The sequence below is a fragment of the Dermacentor silvarum genome, chromosome 9 (assembly GCF_013339745.2).
Source record: "Dermacentor silvarum isolate Dsil-2018 chromosome 9, BIME_Dsil_1.4, whole genome shotgun sequence".
In the NCBI taxonomy this organism is placed as follows: Eukaryota; Metazoa; Arthropoda; class Arachnida; order Ixodida; family Ixodidae; genus Dermacentor; species Dermacentor silvarum.
The window spans coordinates 89,786,704-89,809,730 of NC_051162.1; the positions used below are offsets into that span (position 1 = coordinate 89,786,704).

A 23,027-nucleotide genomic window follows, 5' to 3' on the forward strand; every position below is an offset into this window, starting at 1 on the left:
CAGATTTTATCAGAACTGCTTCACTGCTTTTTGCTATTAGCTATCTTGTTGAATGACTGTGCACGTCTATATTTTTAGAGTACACGTAAGAAAAATTGCTGGAAGTAAAAACCTTTCAGTAAGTAGAGGTTAGCATTTATGACCGTCATCTTATGATAGATTTTTTGTGATCGACCTTTATTACTTTTCAGAAATATTCACATTTTTAAAGCCGTGTCAATCTTATTTCCGGGTGACTGTGCCCCCAGGCCTGTGAGACGCTTGCTTGTTGCTAGCTTCACGAAAGCTATCGCATTTCTCTTGTATCTCGATATAAATGTTGTCTGAAAGTTGCTGAAAAAAAGTTATGATGAACATGCAGCATGACTGCGAATAATTTAGTCTCATTCTGTATAAAACAAACACAAATCCTGTTTCGTGGAGTTTAGTTAAGAGTGGAGGGCAGAAGGTATAATAGCGAGATGGGCACAAGTATTCACCACCAAGGCGTCTCTGTTGCTACATTTGTTTCAGTAATTACAGTCTTTAGTAGAGAAACAGGATAAAAGGAAGTCAGAAACATTGTATTCTAACGATTCGTAAGTTTAACATTTGCATTTCGTATTCTTAACACCCCATCGCGCCAATTTAGAGCGGCCTATCCCCGCAATACCAGCGCCTCGACTTTGTCCGATCCAATGACGAAGGTACGAAAGAACCACAAAAAAGAAATAAAAGCGTCGTAAATTGTGGCCAATATGGTGTCCCTTTCCTATTGTTTCACCGTGATAACTAACGAACAGCAACACGAAAGCGAATGTGACCAACATTTATATACAACTGCTTGGCTTACAAGGCTTGGCTAGGACTCAGTGAAACCGCGTAATAAAGAAAAGCTTTCTTTGGTTCCTCCCCCCCCCCCCCCCCTTGCATGGACGGCTGCCTGGCCGAGTAGAATGGGCCAATCCAGGAGACAGTGCACTGAACGGTAGTGTTGACCTGCACAGTGCTCTGATCCTGATAACAGGTTCCCTAAGTGCGTCCTCGCAGGGTTTTAAGTGTGGTTTCTAAGCTACCTGACACTGCAGACAGCGTAATGTCACAGCAGTCATACACCTCTTAACATTAACCAACGCGATATCCAATGAGAAAATGTTTGCCAGGAAGCTATCGCTTGATTTGTACAACCATCCTGCAACGGTTCCTGCCCATTTTTCGATTCTGCGCATTTTTCCCTCCGGCTGTCCGGTGTTTCAACGGCTGCGAGCAACTACGCATCGTGGCTGCAGCGATGCAGGTGTTTCGTATTGATGGACTTATTGTTCCACGCTCGGGGCCCCGAAGGACGCAGAGTCTGCAGGCCCGCCGAGCACCTGTGCTAGCTGACGCTGCCCCAGACGTATATCTGTCACTTTACGGTTCGGCTTCTCATGTCTTATTCGAGCAGAACAATGCTTCTGGCGCTGTATAAGCAGTTAAAAGAGACTGGATAATTAAAGTTGCAATTTGTAGCGAACACGGAATAGTGAGTGAACATGACGAATTACAGACCTGGGCGTGCGAACGTAATCACTTCAACCGCGTCACTACGGCCTCAGTAATACACTTTTTTACTTCGAAATCTTCGTAAGAGTGCGGTCTGTTACCAGAGAACGTTATGGGGCTTAAATAAGGAAGGATAAATCGAAGTTGTGACTCCCAGCATACTTACCTGGTGTCGGGAGCCATGGTGAACAGGAAGGCCAGCTCCCCGGGCTAAGGCTTACCATTGCACATGGGTTCGCTGAGGTTCGCCACTCCCCCCAAATTGGGGTAGTTGGGGCATGCAATTTTTGCGATGGGGGTTCCGGCGTTCGCGCCGGTCCCCTGCAAAGCGAAATCAAAAGGCAGACCGAGAAGGACGTGACGTTGCAGGTATACTGCGGTGCTCGCATTTAACATAGCATGGCCTCCGAGAGTGTCTTGAACAGGTGTAGAATCTCGAAGGCCATTGGTTGACCGCGTTGCTTTCTCGGAAGCACAACAGAGGGCTTTGAAGGCATAGTCGCCCACAAAATTTACTAGATGCAAATGTGGCGCATTGCTCGTTGGTGTATATGGAAGCTGCAAATATAAAGGAAATTATGACCAATACATAAATTTGCCTAACTTCATTATTCTTGCTTAAGACGACTTTGTCACTTACTGATCATGTCAACAAAATATTCACGTTAAAAAGGCAACAGTTCGCAATAATTATGCAGTTCCACCCTGTTATTGCCTCTTTGCATCTAAAAAATATAATGCAAATATTTATGCAAATTAAAGCAGCTAATGCCTGATGACGTATTGTAGTGCCAAGGCACGATCACAAAGACGACAGACCTGTCACAACACCTGTGACCGAGCACGTGTGTCTGTGTGTCTTCTTTGGGATTGTGAATTCGTGGTACCATATGTAGTTAAGCACGCACAAACTAGCCCAACAAGTCCTCCTGCAAGTAAAGCCTGTAGTTAATGAAGCCACAAGAAAGTAGTAAGCCACGGGCACGTATATTAAAGCGAAACTTTCTATGTCTCACTGACCCGTCCGTGAGCGCCAAACACGCACTGCAGGAAAGCCAACTTACACAATAGAACTACCTGCGCATCTGCGCACGCAAAACAATCTGCGCACACAATCGCACAACACTACAGTTCACATTCACAGTTGTACCGATAAGTACCATAGGAACAGCCATATCATGCTACCCATACTAACTGTATATATCTGCATTGCCTTACGCGCGTCACGCAATGCATTCCCGGCCGTCACCATGGGTAGGCCGCGGGCGCAGGGGCGCTACAACGTAAAATGATTCCAAATTGTTTTGATTCCGAATTCCTGACGTCAAATTTACGTAACCACCGATGCAAACATCGGGCGGTGACCCGCAACGTTGTCTGAACAACCCAATCAAACACTCTCCTCGTTTATAGGAGGTCACCTTTGTTCGCTTTCAAAACCAATAACATTGTCTACACTCAGCGGTTATTCTTATCTAATTGGCTGACAAGAGGCGAGGAGCACGCTCCAGTGGAGAGGGTATCGATGGGACCGAGCCAGCACAGTGAAAATAGATAACCGCATGAAGAGGGTGGTGCAGGCTTTTCTGATTGGTCCGCTTCGCTTTACTTAGCTTGCGGTGGGTGGTCGAAAATCGCGGCGGCGTGCAACGGAAGGATAAGAATGCCGCTAAAATGGGTCTTCAGCAAGGAATAGTTGGCAGAGCGATGTCGTATGCATGCCGAAAGGGCCCGATAACGTTTTACTGCCACGCAAAAAGGTTTATCATGCGCAAATAAATACATGCTCACCGGTAGGTGCGAGTAGCGAGGGCCTGAGCGATCGGCGGGCAGCCATCTTCTATTCCTTTCGGAACGGGGCAGTCTGTGGCTATTCAGTAAAATTTTCAGTTTTGTTCGGCATAGTAATGCATTTTTTCGCGTACACGTCACTTTGACGTGGTGGGATTTCGCGGTCTTGTGAGGTCGCGTGACAGACAGGCGAAGTGGGCGTAGCCAGAAAAAATTGGACCAATAGCAGAGGGTTAATGGTGAAAAGAGGTCGAATCAGGAATGATTATTTTTCTTTTGTGCGGTTTAATCATGCATAATCAGTGTGTACACGTTATATCAGATGGGGAGCTATCACGGTTTTCGTGACGTCGCGTGACAGACAGGCGAAGTTGGGAGTGGCCCGAAAATGTTTTCACCAATCGCGGAGGCTGATTGCAGAAATTGGAATCAAAACAGTTTCGAATCATTTTACGTTATAGCGCCCCAGTGCACAGCAGAATAGGCTGCCGTACGCGAATCTAAGCGCGAGTGCGATCGTGCCCGTATAAGGCCGATCCCGTGTATCGGCAACGGCACGCCGTCCGTGAAAGTGTGAGTGTGCGCGTGTAATCGACGGCTACTTGATTTAAAATAAAGGCTATGCAACTTAACGAAATGTGTCTTCATTCTACTTCAACATTCAAAAAATAAAATCCTAAAGAAGCAATTAAATCACATCTGCATCGCATCGGGTCGCTCAGGATTTCTTGGGTCCGTTACGTATAGTATGTTGGCTTTGGACTTTGACTTCAGTTTGCATGGGTGGACGCTTCGCGTTCAACCAACTTTCTTTAAGAAAGGGGCTTTGACTTTTTTTAGGCAAATCTATGTACTACCCATCAATCACGGGCTAGCAGAACTGTCGCAGCACCACAGTTATTGTTTTTTGCTGAGGACCTTATCTGTCGAGACACTTTAGTGTGGTTACATGATAATCCACTACTTACCAGCATGGCAGCGTTGTTACTGTGGCTTACCGCGATTTATTTGTTTATTTATTTAGTCTCACTTATTCAAATCTTATTTTTCGATGCGTATACTGGACCAGCCCGCAGAAGCATTCATGCTTGTATGGCGGACAGGGTAACCCGAAAAGTTATGCAACACAAGTGAGAAACATTACATCCTGTACTAGCCAGCAGAAAAAAAAACTTTCACTACTAAACAATATCAAACGTAATTCATTCAGGCATTTATGTCTTGACACAATATTTTATATATAAATTCTTCTAGGGTACATTGATCTTTTAAATGGAAGTTCAAGTTAAAGCATGCCATATCCCCAATCGCGTTTATATCTTTCTACAAAACATTTGATCTGTAATTCTCAACCAATCACTCGCAGAAAGAATCATTTGCATCCGGATTAACTTATACACGAACACAATACGATATGCGGAGTTATATTATACACAAAAAAGAAAACAACAGGTAAATTTGAAACGAGTGAGCAATAAAAAGCAGCCCAAGTTCATCTTGCAAACTTCGTCAAATATATAGGCACACTACACATTACTACCAATTTAATAACCACCGATGGTTTCAATCACGTATGAATTGCATAAGGATAATTAAAAGAATGATTACGACAGAGCGCCCACCTCAAGATGACTGTCGATGGTAATCTGATCAGCATCCAAGCAATGTAGCGACACGCCATATTGGTGAATTCACGTTTATTTAAAACCTGTAATCATTTTGAGACTTCCGTTTCTTCCGCTACATGTCACATACGCTGTCTCCAGTAGCGGTCCACTTTGGTATGTCCGTAGCTTGCCAAATGCCAAGGTAGCTCATGAGCTTTACGGCATGACGATGACTGTGTGACAAGTACGCAGTGACGACGATGGAACGATGAAGGTATGACGTCGATGGAAAGACAAAAGCGGTCTGACGACGCCGACATGATGACAATATAGAGGTTTATAGCTTTTCCGGTAATCGGGTAAACGCTGGCGGACCGGTCGTTGGGGCGGAGGCGTAAACGTGAGCGGCTTGTATGGTGCTGCCACCTGGTGGCGCAGAGATCAAACAGACAAAAAACAGCTCATATGGCAGTAACCAAATGTATTCCACTTCACTGCTGGTTACAAATTTTCGGCAGCAACACAATTACGCCCAAAGACGACGACGCATGCGATGACGGTATAACGAGGGTGCAATTAATGACGACGATGTCATGACAACGGTATGAGTACAATGGGTTGACGACAAGCGTATGTCGACGACTCTGTTGCGAAGATTGTATGATGACGATGGCGCGACGACGCCGTCATGACAACAGTCACTTGACCAAGCTAGGGTGACGACAATCGAACGGACCATGAGAGCATCACACCAACGGTCTCACAACGAACGGTTGACGACTGTATGGCGACGATGGCTTTACGACGATGGCATGACGAGAGCCTGATGACAAAGCTGGCGTGAGGCCCATAGCCAAGGGGGGGGGGGGGGGGGGGGCCTGGGGACCTCCGCCCTCCCCCTTCCCGAGATTTTGATCTTTCCGTGCCCATGTCCTACAGCGCTGAATAACGCTGCTTTATTTTGAATAATGAAATCTATGAAGACGAATCGTCCGTATAAAAATATTACACTATGCTGAAGATGCTTCTTAGAACTAAAATGTCAAACAATTAATAAAATACTATTTAAAAAGTTACATAATTTACACACTGCGATTTGTACCAAAAATTGTTACTGCAATAGGTGCTTTCTTCAAATAGTCAAGGCCTTCAGAGAGTGCCCCCCCCCCCTCCCTCACGAAAAAAATATCCTGGCTATGGGCCTGGCTGGCATGATGACGATGAATTGCCCTCGACAGCATCGTTACCTCATTACGAGGGTAATGAGGTCGTCCTCATTACCTTGGACACGTACCTAGTGGAACCAGCTGATTGACAACTTCGGCCACTGGGTCGGCGTCAGACGGACGGACGGAAGAAGGCTAATCGCACAACAAAAGTAGGTGTGATTTCGAATTCTGATTATTGTAGGTGATTTCTCTGCCGCATTTACTGTAAGATGTAATCCCTTTCCTGCTATGATCTCTTGTGAGATTGGCCGCATTCATCAAAAAATATAAACATGAAGCACACTGCTCGCTCAAACTGCTGTTTGGAAATCATGAACACAATGAAACTGGTCATTTGCAATTGCGAACACACTTCAGATATGGTTGACAACACTTAAGCAAGACAATGAAGCATGCGTATACAGGTTGTAGCGGCATTGATAAACACGCCTCAGGGGCAATTTAGAGTGTATGCAAGCCCTCAGCTGCCAAACACTTGCGGATGGCATCAATGACTAATTTTCTGCACTAGCTTTAAGATGTAAGGGTCTTAGGAGGTGCAGCTGGCGATGTAAGTATCTCGTTTTGCAAGCTATTGTTGCAAAATTATACAAAGATGAATAGGGCTGCCAACGACGGCTTCGAGGTAAACAAAGCGTAAAGCGCATGGCAATGGAAATCTGCCATCAAACTTCCGCTCCACCAATTCTTGCTTCTGAAAACACAGCAGCGTTCCAGGAAGGAAATCCTGACAAAACAACCAAATTAAGGTCATATGCAGGTGCTACGGCAGCGCCCCCGCTAGTACTTTTCGGTGCAAACTTTATCTGCAGCCTCTCTTGTTGTGTTTTATTTTTTGCAACTCGCGATTGCTTCTGCGAACAAAAGTGTATTTTCAAATTTAGAGCATGTGCTTCTGCAAACCATGTACCCACACCTAAAAACGACGATTAATACTGCTCTATTTCGATCCTTCCTGTTGGAAGCACTTTCTCGCGTTTTGGATTATTTTTTTCTTGCAGAAAAATGTTTCGACCAACTCCAGGGGTGAAACATCCTGTCGAGCTGTAAATGTAGAGACTGCATTTTAGAGCAAAGTTGAAAATTTTGCGAATTGGCACGGATCCACAGTTGCTTGAGGCTGGCGCGAAAAAAAAAAACGAAGACGGAGAAGAATAGCGTTCGTTGTTTCGTGCTATAAAGTCATGTATACCATGCATTTCCGAAACATATCTTCTCAGCAAGGTGTGCGGCATTGCCCCAGAAAGACTATCAAAGGGTGCCAAGTGCGTGCTTTCGGCTAACGTGTCTTGCAACACAGCGTAAAAGGTGCTAAAGATATTTTCGCTCCCATGGAGCAAGATTCTATGACTGTCTCTCTCTTTAGTGGCCGCGCAGGCTGTCGTATGCGGCACAATATACTCAAATGAATGCGTGCAAGCTTTCTCTGTAAAAAGGCTGCATAAGCGGTTTGTGGATCTTATTGGTCTTATAATTAACCGTTCATTGTCTGTGCGCTGTTCCGCCCTCCTCTGGCATATCGATCGGCTTCTATTAATACATAAAAAATCAATCGAGTAAACTTGTCAAGTAACCAAGCAACAGTTAGTGCTTCCTTATGAAGACAAGGTCTTCTTTGGAAATTTCATATCCGAGTTCGTGGGACCTGCGTATCTAGGTGCCACTTTCTGACAACTTTTATCAAAATAAGACGACTTGAGGCTTTCTCATTGCTCATAGGACAACGAAAAAGGCATCGAAATGACGCTCGGTACGCGCTTGTGCCATTGCTCCCGCGTTCGTCGTCGTCGTCGTCTTCCAAAGCGAACGGCTCGTGCTCGCGCTCGGCACGCGCTCGTGCCACTGCTCCCGCGTTCGTCGTCGTAGTCGTCGTCTTCCACTGCTGGCTGCGTTGCTGCTCATCATTCCAGCGTAGCATTTCACTTCTCTTCTGTCGTCGTAATGAGTAGGCCGCGTTTACGGGGTTATGAGCCATTGCTTAAGGCAGTATGAGCCCATTAGCGGTGCATCACTGCATGCTTCGCACCTCCCCAGCTTTCACGTTAGTGGAGCTGCATTTCACTCAATGGGTCATTTGACACTTACGCATAAAATTTAATTCACCGCTCAAACCGAGTTTCCTTCGTCCATGGTTGCCACACGCTGAAGGGATGACCGTCTGGTGAATTTTCTTTTTGTAGCGTTAGCTACACTGGCCTAGCCAAGCCCGTTTCGCGCGGCACATCAAAAGCCGTGCTGCGCATGCGCAAGGATCAGTGATGTCACAAGGCTTGCGCATCGGAGCCACCGGAGCCGGCACCTCTCGCGCACTCCGCCGCCGCCGCGCGCGACTCACCGCCGCCGGTCTGCGCATTCCAGAGGAGTGACGTCGTAGCCGTGGTAGACGCACTGGCGCCGGCGCGCGCTCGCTGTGCAGTCGCCGTCTGACACTGCGCTGGAGCCGCTGCGCTTCTGACTGGCGTTTGCCAGTGTGGTATAGCCATGGAGAAGGAGAGCGCAAATGCTGCTCAACAGCGCAGAAGAACGGAGAAGCTTGACTCATCGGATCCCGAAGTAGTTGCCTGGCAATTTGCGGTTGAGCGTAGGAGACAACCAGGAAAGCTAAGAATAATCAGCTGAACCTTTGGTAACGCTACGTATACCCTGGCATAGCCGAGCTAAGCCACTGCAACTTTTTTTTCGTTTTATGTAGAAACGACACAGTACATGTAATTTTCTTTTTTATCATCTGTTAAACCTTTAGCAGCCTCAGAACAGAAGCAACTCCGCGATAAAATGGAGTTTACTCCGTGATTACATTAATTTTACAGTGAAGTTAAGGGGAGATCAGGAACGCTTCTCATACGGCGGCGGTAGCAGCGCAGGCTGACGGTGGCATGCGACAGCGTGATCGGTATGCGATTTAAAAGATTGGCTAGCAACGCAGCTAGAGTTATTGCATATGCTACCAAAGGTAGCGTACATACAGTAACTCTAAATGCAGCCTGTGTCGGAGCCCCCAAGTGGCTGAATTGACGCCCACAAGGTGGAGGAATGCTACATGAACGGGAGAAATTATTAACCAGGTGACTGTAGCATGCATCTAGAATGGAAATCCATACGGGCTTCTTAGAAAGAAAGCTTCCAATATGAATAAAAATTTTGCTTTCATTTAACAATATTTCATTTAATCATTTTAGCAAAGCATTGCTGGAACCTGCCGCCGTGGGTGTCTTTATTTTAGTGTGCCCGTCTTCTGCGCTGTGATTGTATTGCCACACTAGAAACCAATTTACTCCCTCAAAAATGTTTTACTGTGTCTTTAACTACCACCTTACACCCTAGTAAAAGCCCATTTCCGCATACCAAAACCCCATTAAGTGGGTGCGTTGAGTTGCCGTAACACCATTTACTGTAAGGGTGCAAGGGATGCCATTGCACTAATTTCTTAGAAACGTGCATTCACGCGCTGTTTATTGTTACAATTACTGCATAAACCAATAAATGTACCTAAAACCAGATAAATAAAAAAACGGCAGAGTTTCTTCCCTCAAATTTACACATGATACGGCGATGGTCACGACACAACCAGCCCTTTTACATTCAAGCACACCTTATGAACATGAAAGCAACCCGAACATAGAGCACACATACGTACACAGCATTTGCATACAGCCTACACACAGGTACCTCCTAAATAGCCTATATTTACATATCGCCATGGTGTTTCGACCTGCAGTGCAGTATAGCAATGGGGGCATCTCTATTCTGCATAATTTAACAATAAATCACCACAGAAAGCTTGTTTCGATATAGATAGGCACCTCAAAACCAGACATACCTGTTAATATAAAATCGCACTATATTGAATGCATTTCCACTACTGACTTTAAATTATCAGCACAAAGAAATTTAACTATAGGGCTTTAATTACGCGTCAGAACCACGGTCTGATCATGAGGCACGCCGTAGTGGGGGACTCCGGAATAATTTGGACCACCTGGGGTTCTTTAACATCCACCTAAATTTAGGTACACGGGTATTTTCGCATTTCGCCCCCATCGAAATGCTGCCGCCGTGGCCGGCAGTTGATCTCGCCTCCTCGTGCTTAGCAGCCCAACACCATAGCCACTAAGTAATCCCGGCCGCTATTATCAGCACGGTCCGACATGTGCAAAGAACATGTGTTTTGACAGCTCATGTTACCCTGAGCACAAAATGGCGTTATAGGTGAAGAAAGAAACGAAAAGGTTGTTTTGGTAATCGAAGCACCCTAACACCCACATTTCTGCAAATCTCTGGTTGGCAAAAGGGTGTTTTTGGTACTAGAAATCTCCTTAGTGGGTGCAAAGTGGCTTACGGTGCATATAATGCTGTGTGCGCAGCGCGTGGACTGTTCAAGAGTGCACTTTATTCCTCCGCCCAAATTCCAGTTCGCCGAGACTCTGATTGATCGTGGTTATTTGCAAAAAAAATGAGGAATAAGAAGACACCTTTCCGTTCCTGTTTCTGCCTGGGGTCGCAAGAAGCGCGCTACGGTTCCTTCCAATTATATAAAAAATCTAACGCTACGACATATCGTGCCGCAACAAAAGCCCACGCTGTCGTTTCTGTGAAACGGCAATGTTGTAGGCAGACATCGAAGCAGACAAAACGAAGTGCTTGTGCTAAACTTATTCGTATCTAAAACTCGATTGCGCGAATATTACGGACGACACATGCACACTGTAGCATAGTTGTTTCAAGCCACGAAGGCTCCGAGTATGTTCATCTTTCAATAGTGTATCGCAGAGTCCATAAAAATGCGACGTAATTTGTCCACTACTTACAGAGTGAAAAAAGGGAGAAAAAAAGAGATATTAATGGAACATGTCAGGTGGTCTCTTCCCCACTTTTCCCCACTCCCTTTTCCCCTTTGCGCCTGCTCGCTGCTGGCTTTCCAAGTATGCAATACCTGTGACCACTAGGCATGTGCCATTGGCCCGACTAGACACTTTGGACCACTGGCTCTGTACAACTAGGAATGTGCCCATGAGGCAACTTAAGACACAGTGCATGTGAAACGGTTCAAGGTCTACTGAGTATGTGAGCATTCCAGAATAGGCTTGCATCACCAGGTAGATGCCCGAATAGACAAGCAGAACAATAGGCACGAAGTAAGGATATCGGCCACAAACATTGAAGAATTCGGCTACAGAGAAGTCAAGAATTCGGCAATAGAAGCAGCCGAGCGCGGAGCAAGAACTGAAGGAAGTAAAAAGGGATCAGAACATGCTTAAGGCGAGAAGCGTTGACACACGTAGAAGTGAATGCACTTTCAGTAAACTTCACAGAAAGCTTCGGTTATCACCTATTCACGGATGAGCCAATCTTTACCTCCTTTCAGTTTTCGTATATCGTGGCTTGGGTCACAGAAATTATGACCAAGCCAGTATTCTCTCGGTTCCATGTATACAGAAACAAGTTTCACATTTCTCCAAATCACGTTTGGCGTGTCAGCGGACACCCACAATCCAATTTACAATGTTGTCCATTTTTAGATTGCGCATTGAAAGTGTCTCTTAGTGTAATTGGAAGATACATTTATCTCAATCTCAAGCAGGTGCATGAATGTATATTGCATCACAACTCGCGGTGTTGCAAAAAGAAATGAGTAGAAGGGTCAGCGCGTGCGACAAAACGCGATCGGGAACAATTAACATGCCTAACAGCGCGCAACGCTATGTACCGCTTGCTCTTCCTTCTGAACCAATGTTCTATTATGATAATGCACCTTTTTCTAATTCAGCTATGCGCATGCGCGTACCCCCACCCCAGCTGCATTCATCGCCACGCCGCTATTATCGCAGGGCAGGCTGTGCGAATGAGTGCGTGATTCCTTGCATGATCCGCGGCAATTTCCTGAGCTTGAGGGACTGAACAAAATTTTCGCATCGTGTTCTGGGCAGGAACATTGGTTAAAGGAAACGCTTAGCAGTTAATAGGAAAGATTGCAAGCACTTTTGTCGGCGAAAACAACTCCGTGAGCTAGCGCTCGAGCGATAGCCGCAGCGCTTGCGACGAATCTCGATCATGCCGGACACTTGCTGTACTGTCGGTTGCACAAACCGGCGTGGAATGCTGAACGCATTGTACATGGTGTGGAGCGCACGGTCAAATTACAAACAAACAAAAATACCCCATTTTACCAGTGAGTCATCACGCGCTTCTTGTCGAGTGAGGCAAGCCTGCGTTTTGGTAGCAACACGACACCAGCGCTGTGAACATTCGAATTGCACTTAGCGCCCTACGACTGATTCGTAACTGTCGGCGGTATTTTAATCAACCAGTATGTATATCGCAGGGATTTTGCCATTTGCTGAAGCACGCTTTACCGCATGCAGGCGGAAATAGCTAACGATTACGTGGGGCCAAACAAAAGAGGAATCTCACCACACAGCCAATGAGAATGCATCGTGCGAGACCAAAGCGACACACTCGCGGTGTCGTATTATACATAACTCGCGGGTCTTACTTTTGCAAGCAAATGAAGATAACAACCTGTTGCGTCCAATTACCTTCTGCTTACCTCCCCCCCCCCCCCCCCCGTACCGTGCCATAAGATACTTTTTTTTAATTTCGGATGCTTTCCCTTAGGCATAGCCTTAGGCATAATAAAAAGCATGTCAAAAACACACGAACAGGCTTGACTAATGCAACAAATCTAGAAGTGAACGATGATATGGTCCATGAATCCAACGTTCAAGGTCGGGTGGGCGGCCAGGCCGAAGGCCTGCTGCCCGGAGGTGGCAGATACGGCTTAGGTGAAGTCCTGAGCATGTTCATAGTAGGTGTGTCCCTGTAACATTTTGATTTGTAGTGTCACAACATGGACACGATGTATCGTAGGTACCGTGGTACTGTTGCGGCCAGAGTGCGGTCACAGGCGGAGTTCTTGGTCATCACCCGTCGTTTTACTGCAGACGAAGGATGGATCGGTGTGATTTTGTGTTGACTACAGCGCGCTAAACAAGATCACCCGCAAGGATGTATATCCGATGCCCCGTATCGATGACACCCTTGATACTTTGCAAGGTGCGCAATACTTTTCCAGCCTTGATCTTCGCTCCGGATATTGGCAAAATGAAATGCACGAAGTGGACAAAGAAAAGACCGCCTTTTCTACTCCGGACGGGTCTTCACGAGTTTATCGTAATGCTTTTCGACCTATGCAATGCTCCCGCCACATTTGAAAGAATGATCGACACTGTTCTTCGCGGCCTCAAGTGGAAAACTTGTCTATGTTACCTCGACGATATCGTCGTGTTTTGCTCGCCTTTCACAGACCATCTCCAACGCCTAGATGAAGCGCTCACATGCCTGTCTGATGCAGGGCTTCAACTAAACACGAAGAGCCATTTCGCTAGCACAACGATTAAAGTCCTGAGTCATCTCTTAGCAAAGACGGCATCCAGCCCGAACCGGACAGCACTTTTCTAGTTAAAATGGTCGCTGCACAAGTTACTCCTTTTATACAAAATGATATGGTAATCCAGTGTATTCTGAGTAAGTCCCTATAGAGCACACAGCTGCAGTATTGATAAATGGCACAAAGCAATACCATCGCCCAATGTCATGTTTGAGTGAAAATTTAGTGCGAATGATTGTGGTTTGGCTGGAAAAGTTTCACATCCAGTGCGACGGAGAGAGCCTAATGTATCTGCCACTTCTTATACCTAATGTGCGAAGGATGAAACTCTGTTCATTTATGTTACCATTTCATGACTGATCGCGTACATGCAGATGGCACTGTGAAATACTCGCTGTTCGAAAAATATTCACATTTCCAAATAGTTACTGTTCGAATCTGCGAACGCATCGAGCGCGATAATATTCGTTTCATTGCTGGAAAATTTCGAATTTTGCACGCTTCTCGTGTGGTCAGAATGGTTGTATGAGAGTGCACGGAGAACAGAAAATCCGTGTATAGTATAGCAGTTAGTTCAAAAGCAACATCGCGGTAGAAAGCGTGCATTAGCTGCCAGTGACTGCTTTATTTTTGCATTTCAGGTGATAACATGCATCGGGAATATCTACCTTCCAAGGCTCCAGTTTCACTTTGTTTTCTTTAAGCTAGCAATAAACATTTGATTTGCTTAACATGTGGCACATTCTTTTCTGATGGTATCTGCAAGAACATGGCGATGCTAGGTGTTCATCGCTCATATAGCGAAGGCCTGGACACCGGCAGCATTGACGCCGGCAGTAGCGTGGACTACGCTCCCAGTGCCAGATTACACAAATTATCAACAAAAATTCAAGTGCGAAGAAATCGTAATAAGCATGGACCATGTTTCTGTGTTTGCGACTTCACCTGCATTCGTAACAGTGGCCTAATTCAATTTCCACAATGTGTCTTTGGGTTCACATTACTCTTGAAAGCAGATTCAAAACGATTGCAGTTTGTGGTTACAAAGAACAGGTGCTCCAATTAGTTTTTTTTTGTCAGCTTTTATTTTTGCAAACATGTGTAGATTAGTACACAAGAATATGCACAAAGGTTGCTACAGAGGAGGCTTGCATCGATATAGTAACCATATGATTATGATGCACGCCGTAGCGAGGGACTCTTAAATAATTTTCGCCACTTGGGATTTAACGTGCACCTCAATCTGTGTGCACGGGCAATTGTTGCTAGCGCCGAGAGCTAGCACCGAGAGCTGCAGCTAGCGCCGAGAGCAGCAGGCAAAACTGCTTCGAAACGGGCTGCTTTGGTAACTGGCTCACCAAATGATAAGCATATCTATACTGTATAGACCTCGAATTTCAAAGGATTGTGCGTATCCAGCATATGACGATCTTTTGCAGAGACATTCCACTTCTACATACCCAAGTGAATGTACCGGGAGCATGTCTGCACAAAGAAATTAAACGCATTTTTAAGTAAAGAGGCACCAGCATCTACTTTGTCCACGTACGCCTTGAGCCGTCATTTATAAATCAGTAAAAGTTCACATAGCCGCGCAAAAGCATTCTTTTCACGCCGAATCCAAGCCGCACCAACAGTACCAGCGCGCCCGAAAGCCTCCCGGACGGACGGACGGACGGACGGACGGATGGATAACGGGGTGGTTGGTTGCGCCACCAAGCCCTTGTTTTTATTTTGCCTAATGTCCTACCTATGTTTAAAAAACGCTTAACCTTCGACTAGGCCACGCAACGCTTGAAACCACGAAGCTGAGCGATCGTAGCCCAGCATTTTCCGGAAGTGCGCGCGCACTTTTCATCTTATTACTCATGATGATGATAATTTGTTTTCGCGCGTCTCGGACTTACGGCCGTCACTGTGCGTTGCATAGCGCAGATTGCAACGCCGACTCCGCGTTGCAATGCCGACACCTCGTTCCAGCAGACCCGCTCCGCGAATGCGTCTCTCTCTCTTTCGCGCTCTCATAGCGCGCAAAACCGTTCCACCTCGCAGAGCACGTACCTGCGAACGCGCCAGCTGTGCACGAAGACGACGACGCTCGAACGCAATCATATGGTTCGCACAATGCCTCCTTTAAAGGAGGCGTCGCGGCGGCTCCGAGCTTTATCTCTGCGGTGATGTCACGGCCAAGCTGCGCCTCCACTCTTGCCGGGGTAGAGTGTATAGAATTAGAGTCACTGGAAAATTTTTAGAGTATCGCATTTGTTTTCCGCGCGCCGCCGCCTGCCGCGGCCACCGGTGATTGGGGCGCTCGTGTCACGTGACCTTTTGCCGCCATATTTCTTCCAAGCCCTTTCAGTTGGCACGTCGAACCCGTAGCGTACGCACCGCGCACGGAGAGCACTTCGCCGTTTCGTTCAACGCTTGCGTTGCGCTTGCGAACACAGGCGTCAGAAATAACCCATCATCATGTCTGGTTGCTGCGCCTTCGGGTGTAGCAAGCGAACGGAGTCCGGGAAGGCATTTTTCTGTATTCCGTGCGGGAAGGACGACGGTGAACGACGTTGTGCGTGGCTCCACAGAATTGGCCGCAAAAACTTCGCGCCCTCGAAGAACACCCGCTTGTGCGAGGTAAGTTTCTTGAATAACTAGTTTGCTGGACAGTTATTGCTTTCAAGTGACTGTACTTGCGTGTGACCGCTAAACTTTACCTGTCCGGTTCACGCTCATCGCTCTGGGTGCGGCTATTGAACACTATGTAGCTAGCACACGTGGTTTTGAGTGAGCTGTTCTGTTCGCATGGCTCGCTTTGCTTCACGCTATTGAAAATCGCCCAGTACCTATCTTTCAAGTAGGGTCTCTGGTTCGCGCGACCCGCTCTGCTTTGTGCTATTGATTCCAGTAAACTGTTCGGTTTGCGCGGCTCGCTTTGTTTTGCGCTATTGAAAATCGCCCAGTACCTATGTTTCAAGTAAGCTCCTCTACTTAGTGCTGTTGAAAACATCGCAGTACGAACTTCCTAGCAAGCTCTCCACTGTTTCATTCGGTTTGCGCGCCGCGTTTGAAGAAAACGTACATACATGTCAAGCAAGCTGCAGTGCTTGTTTCGCGCGGCTCGATGGAAACAACAAACATGCATTTCAAGTGAGCGTGTTGTGCTACAGAGTAAAAGGAGGCGGTTCCCATGAATAACGTGTTTTGAACAAGCACCAGGTCTATACAGAAAATGTTGCTTCAAAATGTCTTCTATAGCTTTCCTGACTCTGTTTTTTGCTACTATTTACAGTTTAGATATTTTAAGCACTGTCACAGGGTAGGGTTATTAACATTCCTATTTTTCTTTGTTTTCTCCATGGACAAACTATAGGACCATTTCATTCCTGATGATATTGAGAAACCAAGAGTTGAATCGGAAGACCGGTATGCTGTTGTCATGCTTGACGAAATAAATTGTTGTTGTGACTATTGTGAAATAAATATGTTGCTTGCCTCCACATCTTACTTTGTGACTGCATGCTGTTCTGAAAATGCGAATTTTGCTGACAGCATGAAGCAATTCGGGGACAAATGGTATGGTGTCCCTTATACAGGGAGGCTGTAAAATAGTAAGTTTTATTGCAAACCGGCTACAGCATGATTACGAATGCTTGTCAACTGGCACAGCACCTCTATAAACACTGGCACCGCTACAGCGCGTCAGCAGTCTGGAAGTAATATGGCCGCCGCCACCCAATGTTGCCAGCATGCCGCGTACCTTTGCGGTACTTTGTTTTTCCAGTGACTCTATATAGAATACTACATGAGCGGCGTGACCAGCTGCCGTGGAGAGGGCTTTTTGGTGTAGAAAAGTAGCGGCGGTGCTGTAATCGACCACTTTTGGAAGCGTCGTCCGGCCTCGCAGGCGGCTGCTTGCCGGTGCGTTTGCAGAAACGGCGAGTTTCCACAAAGGAACGTAGAAATTGATGGTTCATCGCAACTGAACCACGTTACTGTCTCGGCTACAACTAATCTGCGCCGGGCGAGCACCTGGCATGCTCGGAGAGGTTTTTTTATGACGCGCAAAATGATTGCGAGATGACTGGCTGTGGTGAAACGCGACAATAACCTCATTCTAACAAACCGTATTGTTAACTTGCTGCTTGGAAATTGGATCAAACGCCACTATTGGAGCGATCAATGCCCGTCGTTCATTTTATAGCCTGCTTATTATAAATTTCCCTGTACAAAACGCATTCTAATGAGCACAGCGGAGCGCGTGAGCACTATTGCAATATCTGTACTGCCACGTGGTAGTGATGGTCGAGAACACAGTAGCAAAACTGTGAATGGCAAAACTTAACTCCTTAGTGGGCGAACCTGTGCCCAGAAAAACCGACTACACTCATCGCATCATACCGGCATTCCATATTGCCTTTCCCTCTGCGAAGGCACTGACGGCACTCACCCAATGCCATGCAATCAGTGCGGTGATTTCAGTCTCAAATTCATTGCCTCGGTATATCGGAAAATGAAATGATGTATATATCTCCGCTCAAATTTCGCATTTGGGAGTATCGTAATCGTCAGACATTTCTTTTTTTTTAAGCTGTACAACACTTTTGAAACAACGCAGGTGGCTTGATAAAGCAAATGCGTCGCGCACTGAAACAGCCGAGACATAGTAATAATTACTCGGCGAAAGTAACCACCGGCTCACACACGCTCTGTTTTGCAGTGATGCGCATTGATCTAAGCGATCAGCTCTAACACACGTACAAGCTCGCTAACTAGCTGGAGCTCCTTGCAGTGTCCTAATTGCATTTGCAATGCGTGCTTCTCCACTGTACCAGATATTGATTTAAGAGAACAAGCAAACCGCTAAAACCTCGCATGACAAGCGCTTATATTATAAACAAGAAATACATTTTTGTAGGAATTGCTAAAGTAAATTCATATGATCGGAGTTGTGGACATAGCATGAAAGAGATGCAATATGGTAAAGAAGACAAGGAAGTGCAGTCCATTGCAAGAACGTTCGAAGAAGAAGAAAGCGAGTACCAGTTCGCGAGCTGTTCGATTGCTGCACTGCGCAAGGTAAGGAGATATTTGCGTCCTGATTGATTGTAGGTAATGTTATCCACCCGGAGCGTGCGGTGTTGTTTCGCATCTGTTCATCGCTTCCACTAATGTAAACAAACGCTTCGCTTTTATTTCTCTTAACCTTCCCTGTGGCAACGGTGGCTTGACTGTTTCTTGGAGACAGGTCCAGCATTGTTGTGTCGGGACCGCATTGCTATCCCTGTGTGTTCAAGGTATTCGAAGCAGCGCTGCCTTTCCCATTATCAATATCGGTTGTAGGTTGCAAGGGTGTTCATCGTTGTGCTGAAAGCTTGCGCTCTACTCTGAGACGGATAAAGCAACGCCTTTGATTACTTTGGCATGCCAGTTTTGCGTGCGTTGCATCAAACGACGGGGGGTAGGGGGGGGGGGGGGGGGAACGCCTGTAATATAACTTTTTTTAACATGAATGTAGCATTAAGGGCCCCGTGTCGCAGAAAATCAGGCGTTGGTCTCGGCGTCGGGGTCCGCGGCTGAACAAATCCTCCCGAACCACCCCGGCCACGCAGGCCCTAATTGAACTAATTCAATTAGGTCAAAGTGAACTAACAAATTTCTCAAAGCAAACTCCGACGGGAACATCGTAAAGTACAACTTAATCACAGCCTACAGACATGGTAGCGTCTGACTGTAATTTAAATATACGAGAAAACATATTCTGTTACGAGGAAACTCAAACACGAACCCCTTTTCCAGCATTTCTACCGTTCGTACAGCGGCGCGCACGGGTAGGTTACTTGCAAAAACACCATCCAGATGGCGCTCATCTCCTCGGCAGCGTAAAACTGCAGCGGCGCGCAGAGGCGAAGGTGTAGAAAAAAATCTGCAGTTGCCAGGAAACCTGACAAGCATTCAGGGATCTTGAATACTATCGCGTTACGCTCTTAAATGTGAAGCTTAAGCGTCCTCCATTTTTTTGTATGCCCTGTCGAGCAAATAAACAAGTTTTATGCAGGCTCGAAAATACAGTTATACCTGTTTGCAGAGCTACGAACGGCAAGATGCTTGATTTGCGACCCTCACATCATGCTAACTCTTGCATTTATGAAATCGCACACTTCGACAGGTAACATATCCTAATATTATCACGTATGCATGCGTTCGTGTGCTCAACAACCGTGGCCAAGCAATGATTCCCTGGGTTGTCGAGCCTCTCTCAGTACCGCTTTGCTCCAGGAATGAACCGTGGCCAAATGAGACTGGCTTTGCTATATATATGTCAACTACATTGCCTGACATCGCGCCATCTGAGCCCCGACATCGGCATGTATCGCCAGATAAAGCAATAAAGCAATAACGAAATTATCAAAACAGTATTTGATTATTTTCCCAGGATTCCGCGTAACGCATTGTCAGCAACTCCAGGTTCTTCACGAGTGCCGCAAGATCGTTTCACCATCACCTTCAGCCCATATTTAACTTTACTTCGTGACTAAGGCTTCACCCACAGATCTTCAATCAACCGAGTCCACCCTGCCAATCTATGCACACACACGTGTGTGCGCGTGCATGTGCGCCGCATGTGCTCTCAAACTGCCCTGATTACCTCAAGCTATTTAATGTTCTGCTACGTTTCACTACCCCTGGTGCACATCCCCTTACCGTAGTTGACAATCTGGTGTACTTCAGTAACAGAATAGGTTATCTTCTATTCCATTTCAGTTTTATGCCATAATGCCGAATGCCAAATGCATTTTATGTTATTTATCTAAACAAGAACATATTCTAAACAAGAACATATTACTATCTCCGAACGTTCAGCCTATCATTCTTCATTCTATCATTCGTTCCGTAGCTTCCTTTCGAATTTATTTGCTGTTCTGAAGGTTTTGGCTTCGTAGAAGAGAATTGTCGCAATGTATGAATTACTCACTTTGCTATACAGTGATATTGCAAGCTTGCGAGCCCTTTTGAAAATGGTGATGCAATCCTTACGCAAACATCTGCAGAAATGGAGACTGCGGCTACAACCAGCGCCACCTACGAGAGTCAGCCGGAGTACGGCACCTTGCTGCTGCTGCTCGTGGTGATTGTGTCTTGTAAGTTGAAAGCATATGGTACCGAAGCGTAGCAGGTCATGGCGAAACATCGGATGGAGATTGAAGTCTTATTCCATTTTACACCTACGCTACGCTAAAGCTTCGTCGCTTGAGGTCGGGGGCGGTGCAAGGTTTCTTCTGTGCATCGGGAGGAAGGGGGCGTAGGGGAGTATGACTTTTTAAATTTTTGCTTGGAGCGCAAGAGGGCACGCTATAACTGGGCGCTCGATGGTCGTGCGACCGGAGCGATGTTCAGAAGGGAGGCAGGAGCACAAATGGGAGGAGGTTCGGCTACCCCTACAATCACGCCCCCTTTAGAGCCGCCCCTGCTTGTGGTAAAATGAGGTTCATGGAAAGAGATTCTCGCAGGTAAACACTGCGTCACTGCCCATGCCTCTCATGCAGCGGTGCTGCGCATGGTGAAGCGTGTGTTCAACGTGCCAGTGGTGGCCGTCACGGTGCTGTGGGGTTTCCTCGCCGGCTGGCTTGTGAGCCGGTACGGTGACAAGGAGAACTTCCTGCCCGTCACCGATGCCCACGTGGGTGAGCTGCTGCACCTCTACATGCCTGTGCTGGTGTTCACGGTGACACTCAACGTGCGGTATCACATCTTCTGGCGCTGCTTTTGGCAGTCCGTGCTCCTGGGTGCCGTGGGACTAGGTACGCCCTGGTACCATTACAAGCGCTTTCCCGTGTTATGGCTTTTCCCGAAGGAGAAGGTCACCGGACTAATCTGTCAGGCGGTGCTGACAGGCAAGAGAGCTAGGGTGTCAAGTGCCATGTGCTCAAAGTCCGCATTAGGGTGGATAGTTGGGCGTGTTGGTGAAGCATGATCTGAAGTGAAGGGGCGAAAACGGCGACATTAAACATTGTTGGAAGTGGCGCCCTGTGTGTGTGTTCTCTCTTCGTCCGTCGTCGTTTTCGCGCCTTCACTTCAGACCAAACGTCACAGTTCGTACCTCCCGAATAAAACACTCCACTGAGGTCAGCGGCGTAGCCAGGAATGTTTTTCGATTAGAGGGAGAAATGGGCGGGCGGAGGAGAGGGGGTGGTACAGTGCCCCCCCCCCCCCCCCATCCACCTGTTTACGCCCCAGATAGAAGTTCAGAGTGCTGACTCAAAAGACTAGCCAAGGGACAATGTAAGCATAGAATCACGTTATACAGGCTCTACAATACTATATCTTTTTGCAACTAAAGTAGCATAACCATGGTTGCTTGTAAGGTTCACAGAACGACGCAGCGACATGCCCTCGCCAGATAAGTAGTTGGCCACCCTGGTGCAGTAATTTTGTGCTATCGCGCGCATCTCGAGACATCATAAAATAATTGAGTCTTCCCGGCCTTTTTTCAGTGCTTAGCTGCTGCATGTTCGTGCTGTACATGACGTTCATGGTGCCCTCGAGCAAGGATAGCCTCGGTGGACGCGACTCCACGGGTGTCGCGCGGGACGGCCTCAGTGACAACTCGGCCACGTCAGCGCTCATGGGGTTCCTGGTCTGCTGCCCGGAACCGATGTTCTACACCGAGATTGCGTTTCTAACCACAGGTAAGCAACAGCCCCCAACATTTCCTGTGGCAGTGTTGCGCTAAAGTCAAATCTAAAGTCAAATTAAAGAATGTCAAGATTAGCGCCTTTTGTCCATGTACGATTTGTAATAAGTTATTTGAGCCGCCGCGGTCTCTCAGTGATTGGAACTTCGTACTACTAAGCACAGGGCCATGGGTGCAATTCCAGTTTGCTGGGGCAGATGCGCTCATTTGGGGTGAGATGGAAAAACGTTCGTTTACAGCACTTCGGAAGGAAACTAAAGAACCCCTTATTGTCATAATTATATAGGAACCTTACACTGCGACATTTCCAATAACCCCTTTGGGAGGTCAAACGCCCCCCCCCCCCCCCCCCCCATTTAGTAAGCCAAGTAATTACTTGCTGATAATCCACGGGTATCATATTCTTGGCGGGCAACTTCAGAATGCGAACAATTTCAAGCTACAAAATAATTTTTCAAGAAAAAAATTCAGGACAACCATTTTGTGTACTACCAGCCGGGTTACATCTATGCCCCAGACCAGTTTTTTTCTTGCAAGTGCACAGAACAAAAAATTTGTGGTGATGCTTCGAAATACTGAGGATGTCTTAACAACTGTTACGACAAGTTAACCAACGGTGCATGGTCAGCTAACCAGTTATAAGCGACTGTGTAAGCTTCCCGGCACAGCATTAGGTGGCGAGACTGCGTTCTGTTTATTGAATTCTTCAGCTACATGACAGAGAGACGCGTGTGAAAAACACTGATGACCCTCATCTTTTTCGACGAAACGTCCATATTGAATTTTAATGCGAAAGCATT

General features: G+C 46.7%; 1 protein-coding gene and 1 non-coding gene across 2 annotated transcripts; both read left to right on the forward strand.

Moving 5' to 3' along the window:
- Nucleotides 1–1,682: 1,682 nt before the first annotated feature.
- LOC119465448 (U1 spliceosomal RNA) lies at nucleotides 1,683–1,847 on the forward strand. Its single transcript, XR_005194875.1, has one exon. It is a non-coding gene; the product is annotated as a U1 spliceosomal RNA (small nuclear RNA).
- Nucleotides 1,848–20,586: 18,739 nt separating this feature from the next.
- LOC125939859 (uncharacterized) lies at nucleotides 20,587–22,266 on the forward strand. The gene is made up of 3 exons (XM_049655354.1): nucleotides 20,587–20,674; nucleotides 21,080–21,334; nucleotides 22,028–22,266. Exons 1-3 carry the CDS (start codon nucleotides 20,587–20,589, stop codon nucleotides 22,264–22,266), a joined length of 582 nt encoding a protein of 193 aa, XP_049511311.1.
- Nucleotides 22,267–23,027: the final 761 nt, after the last annotated feature.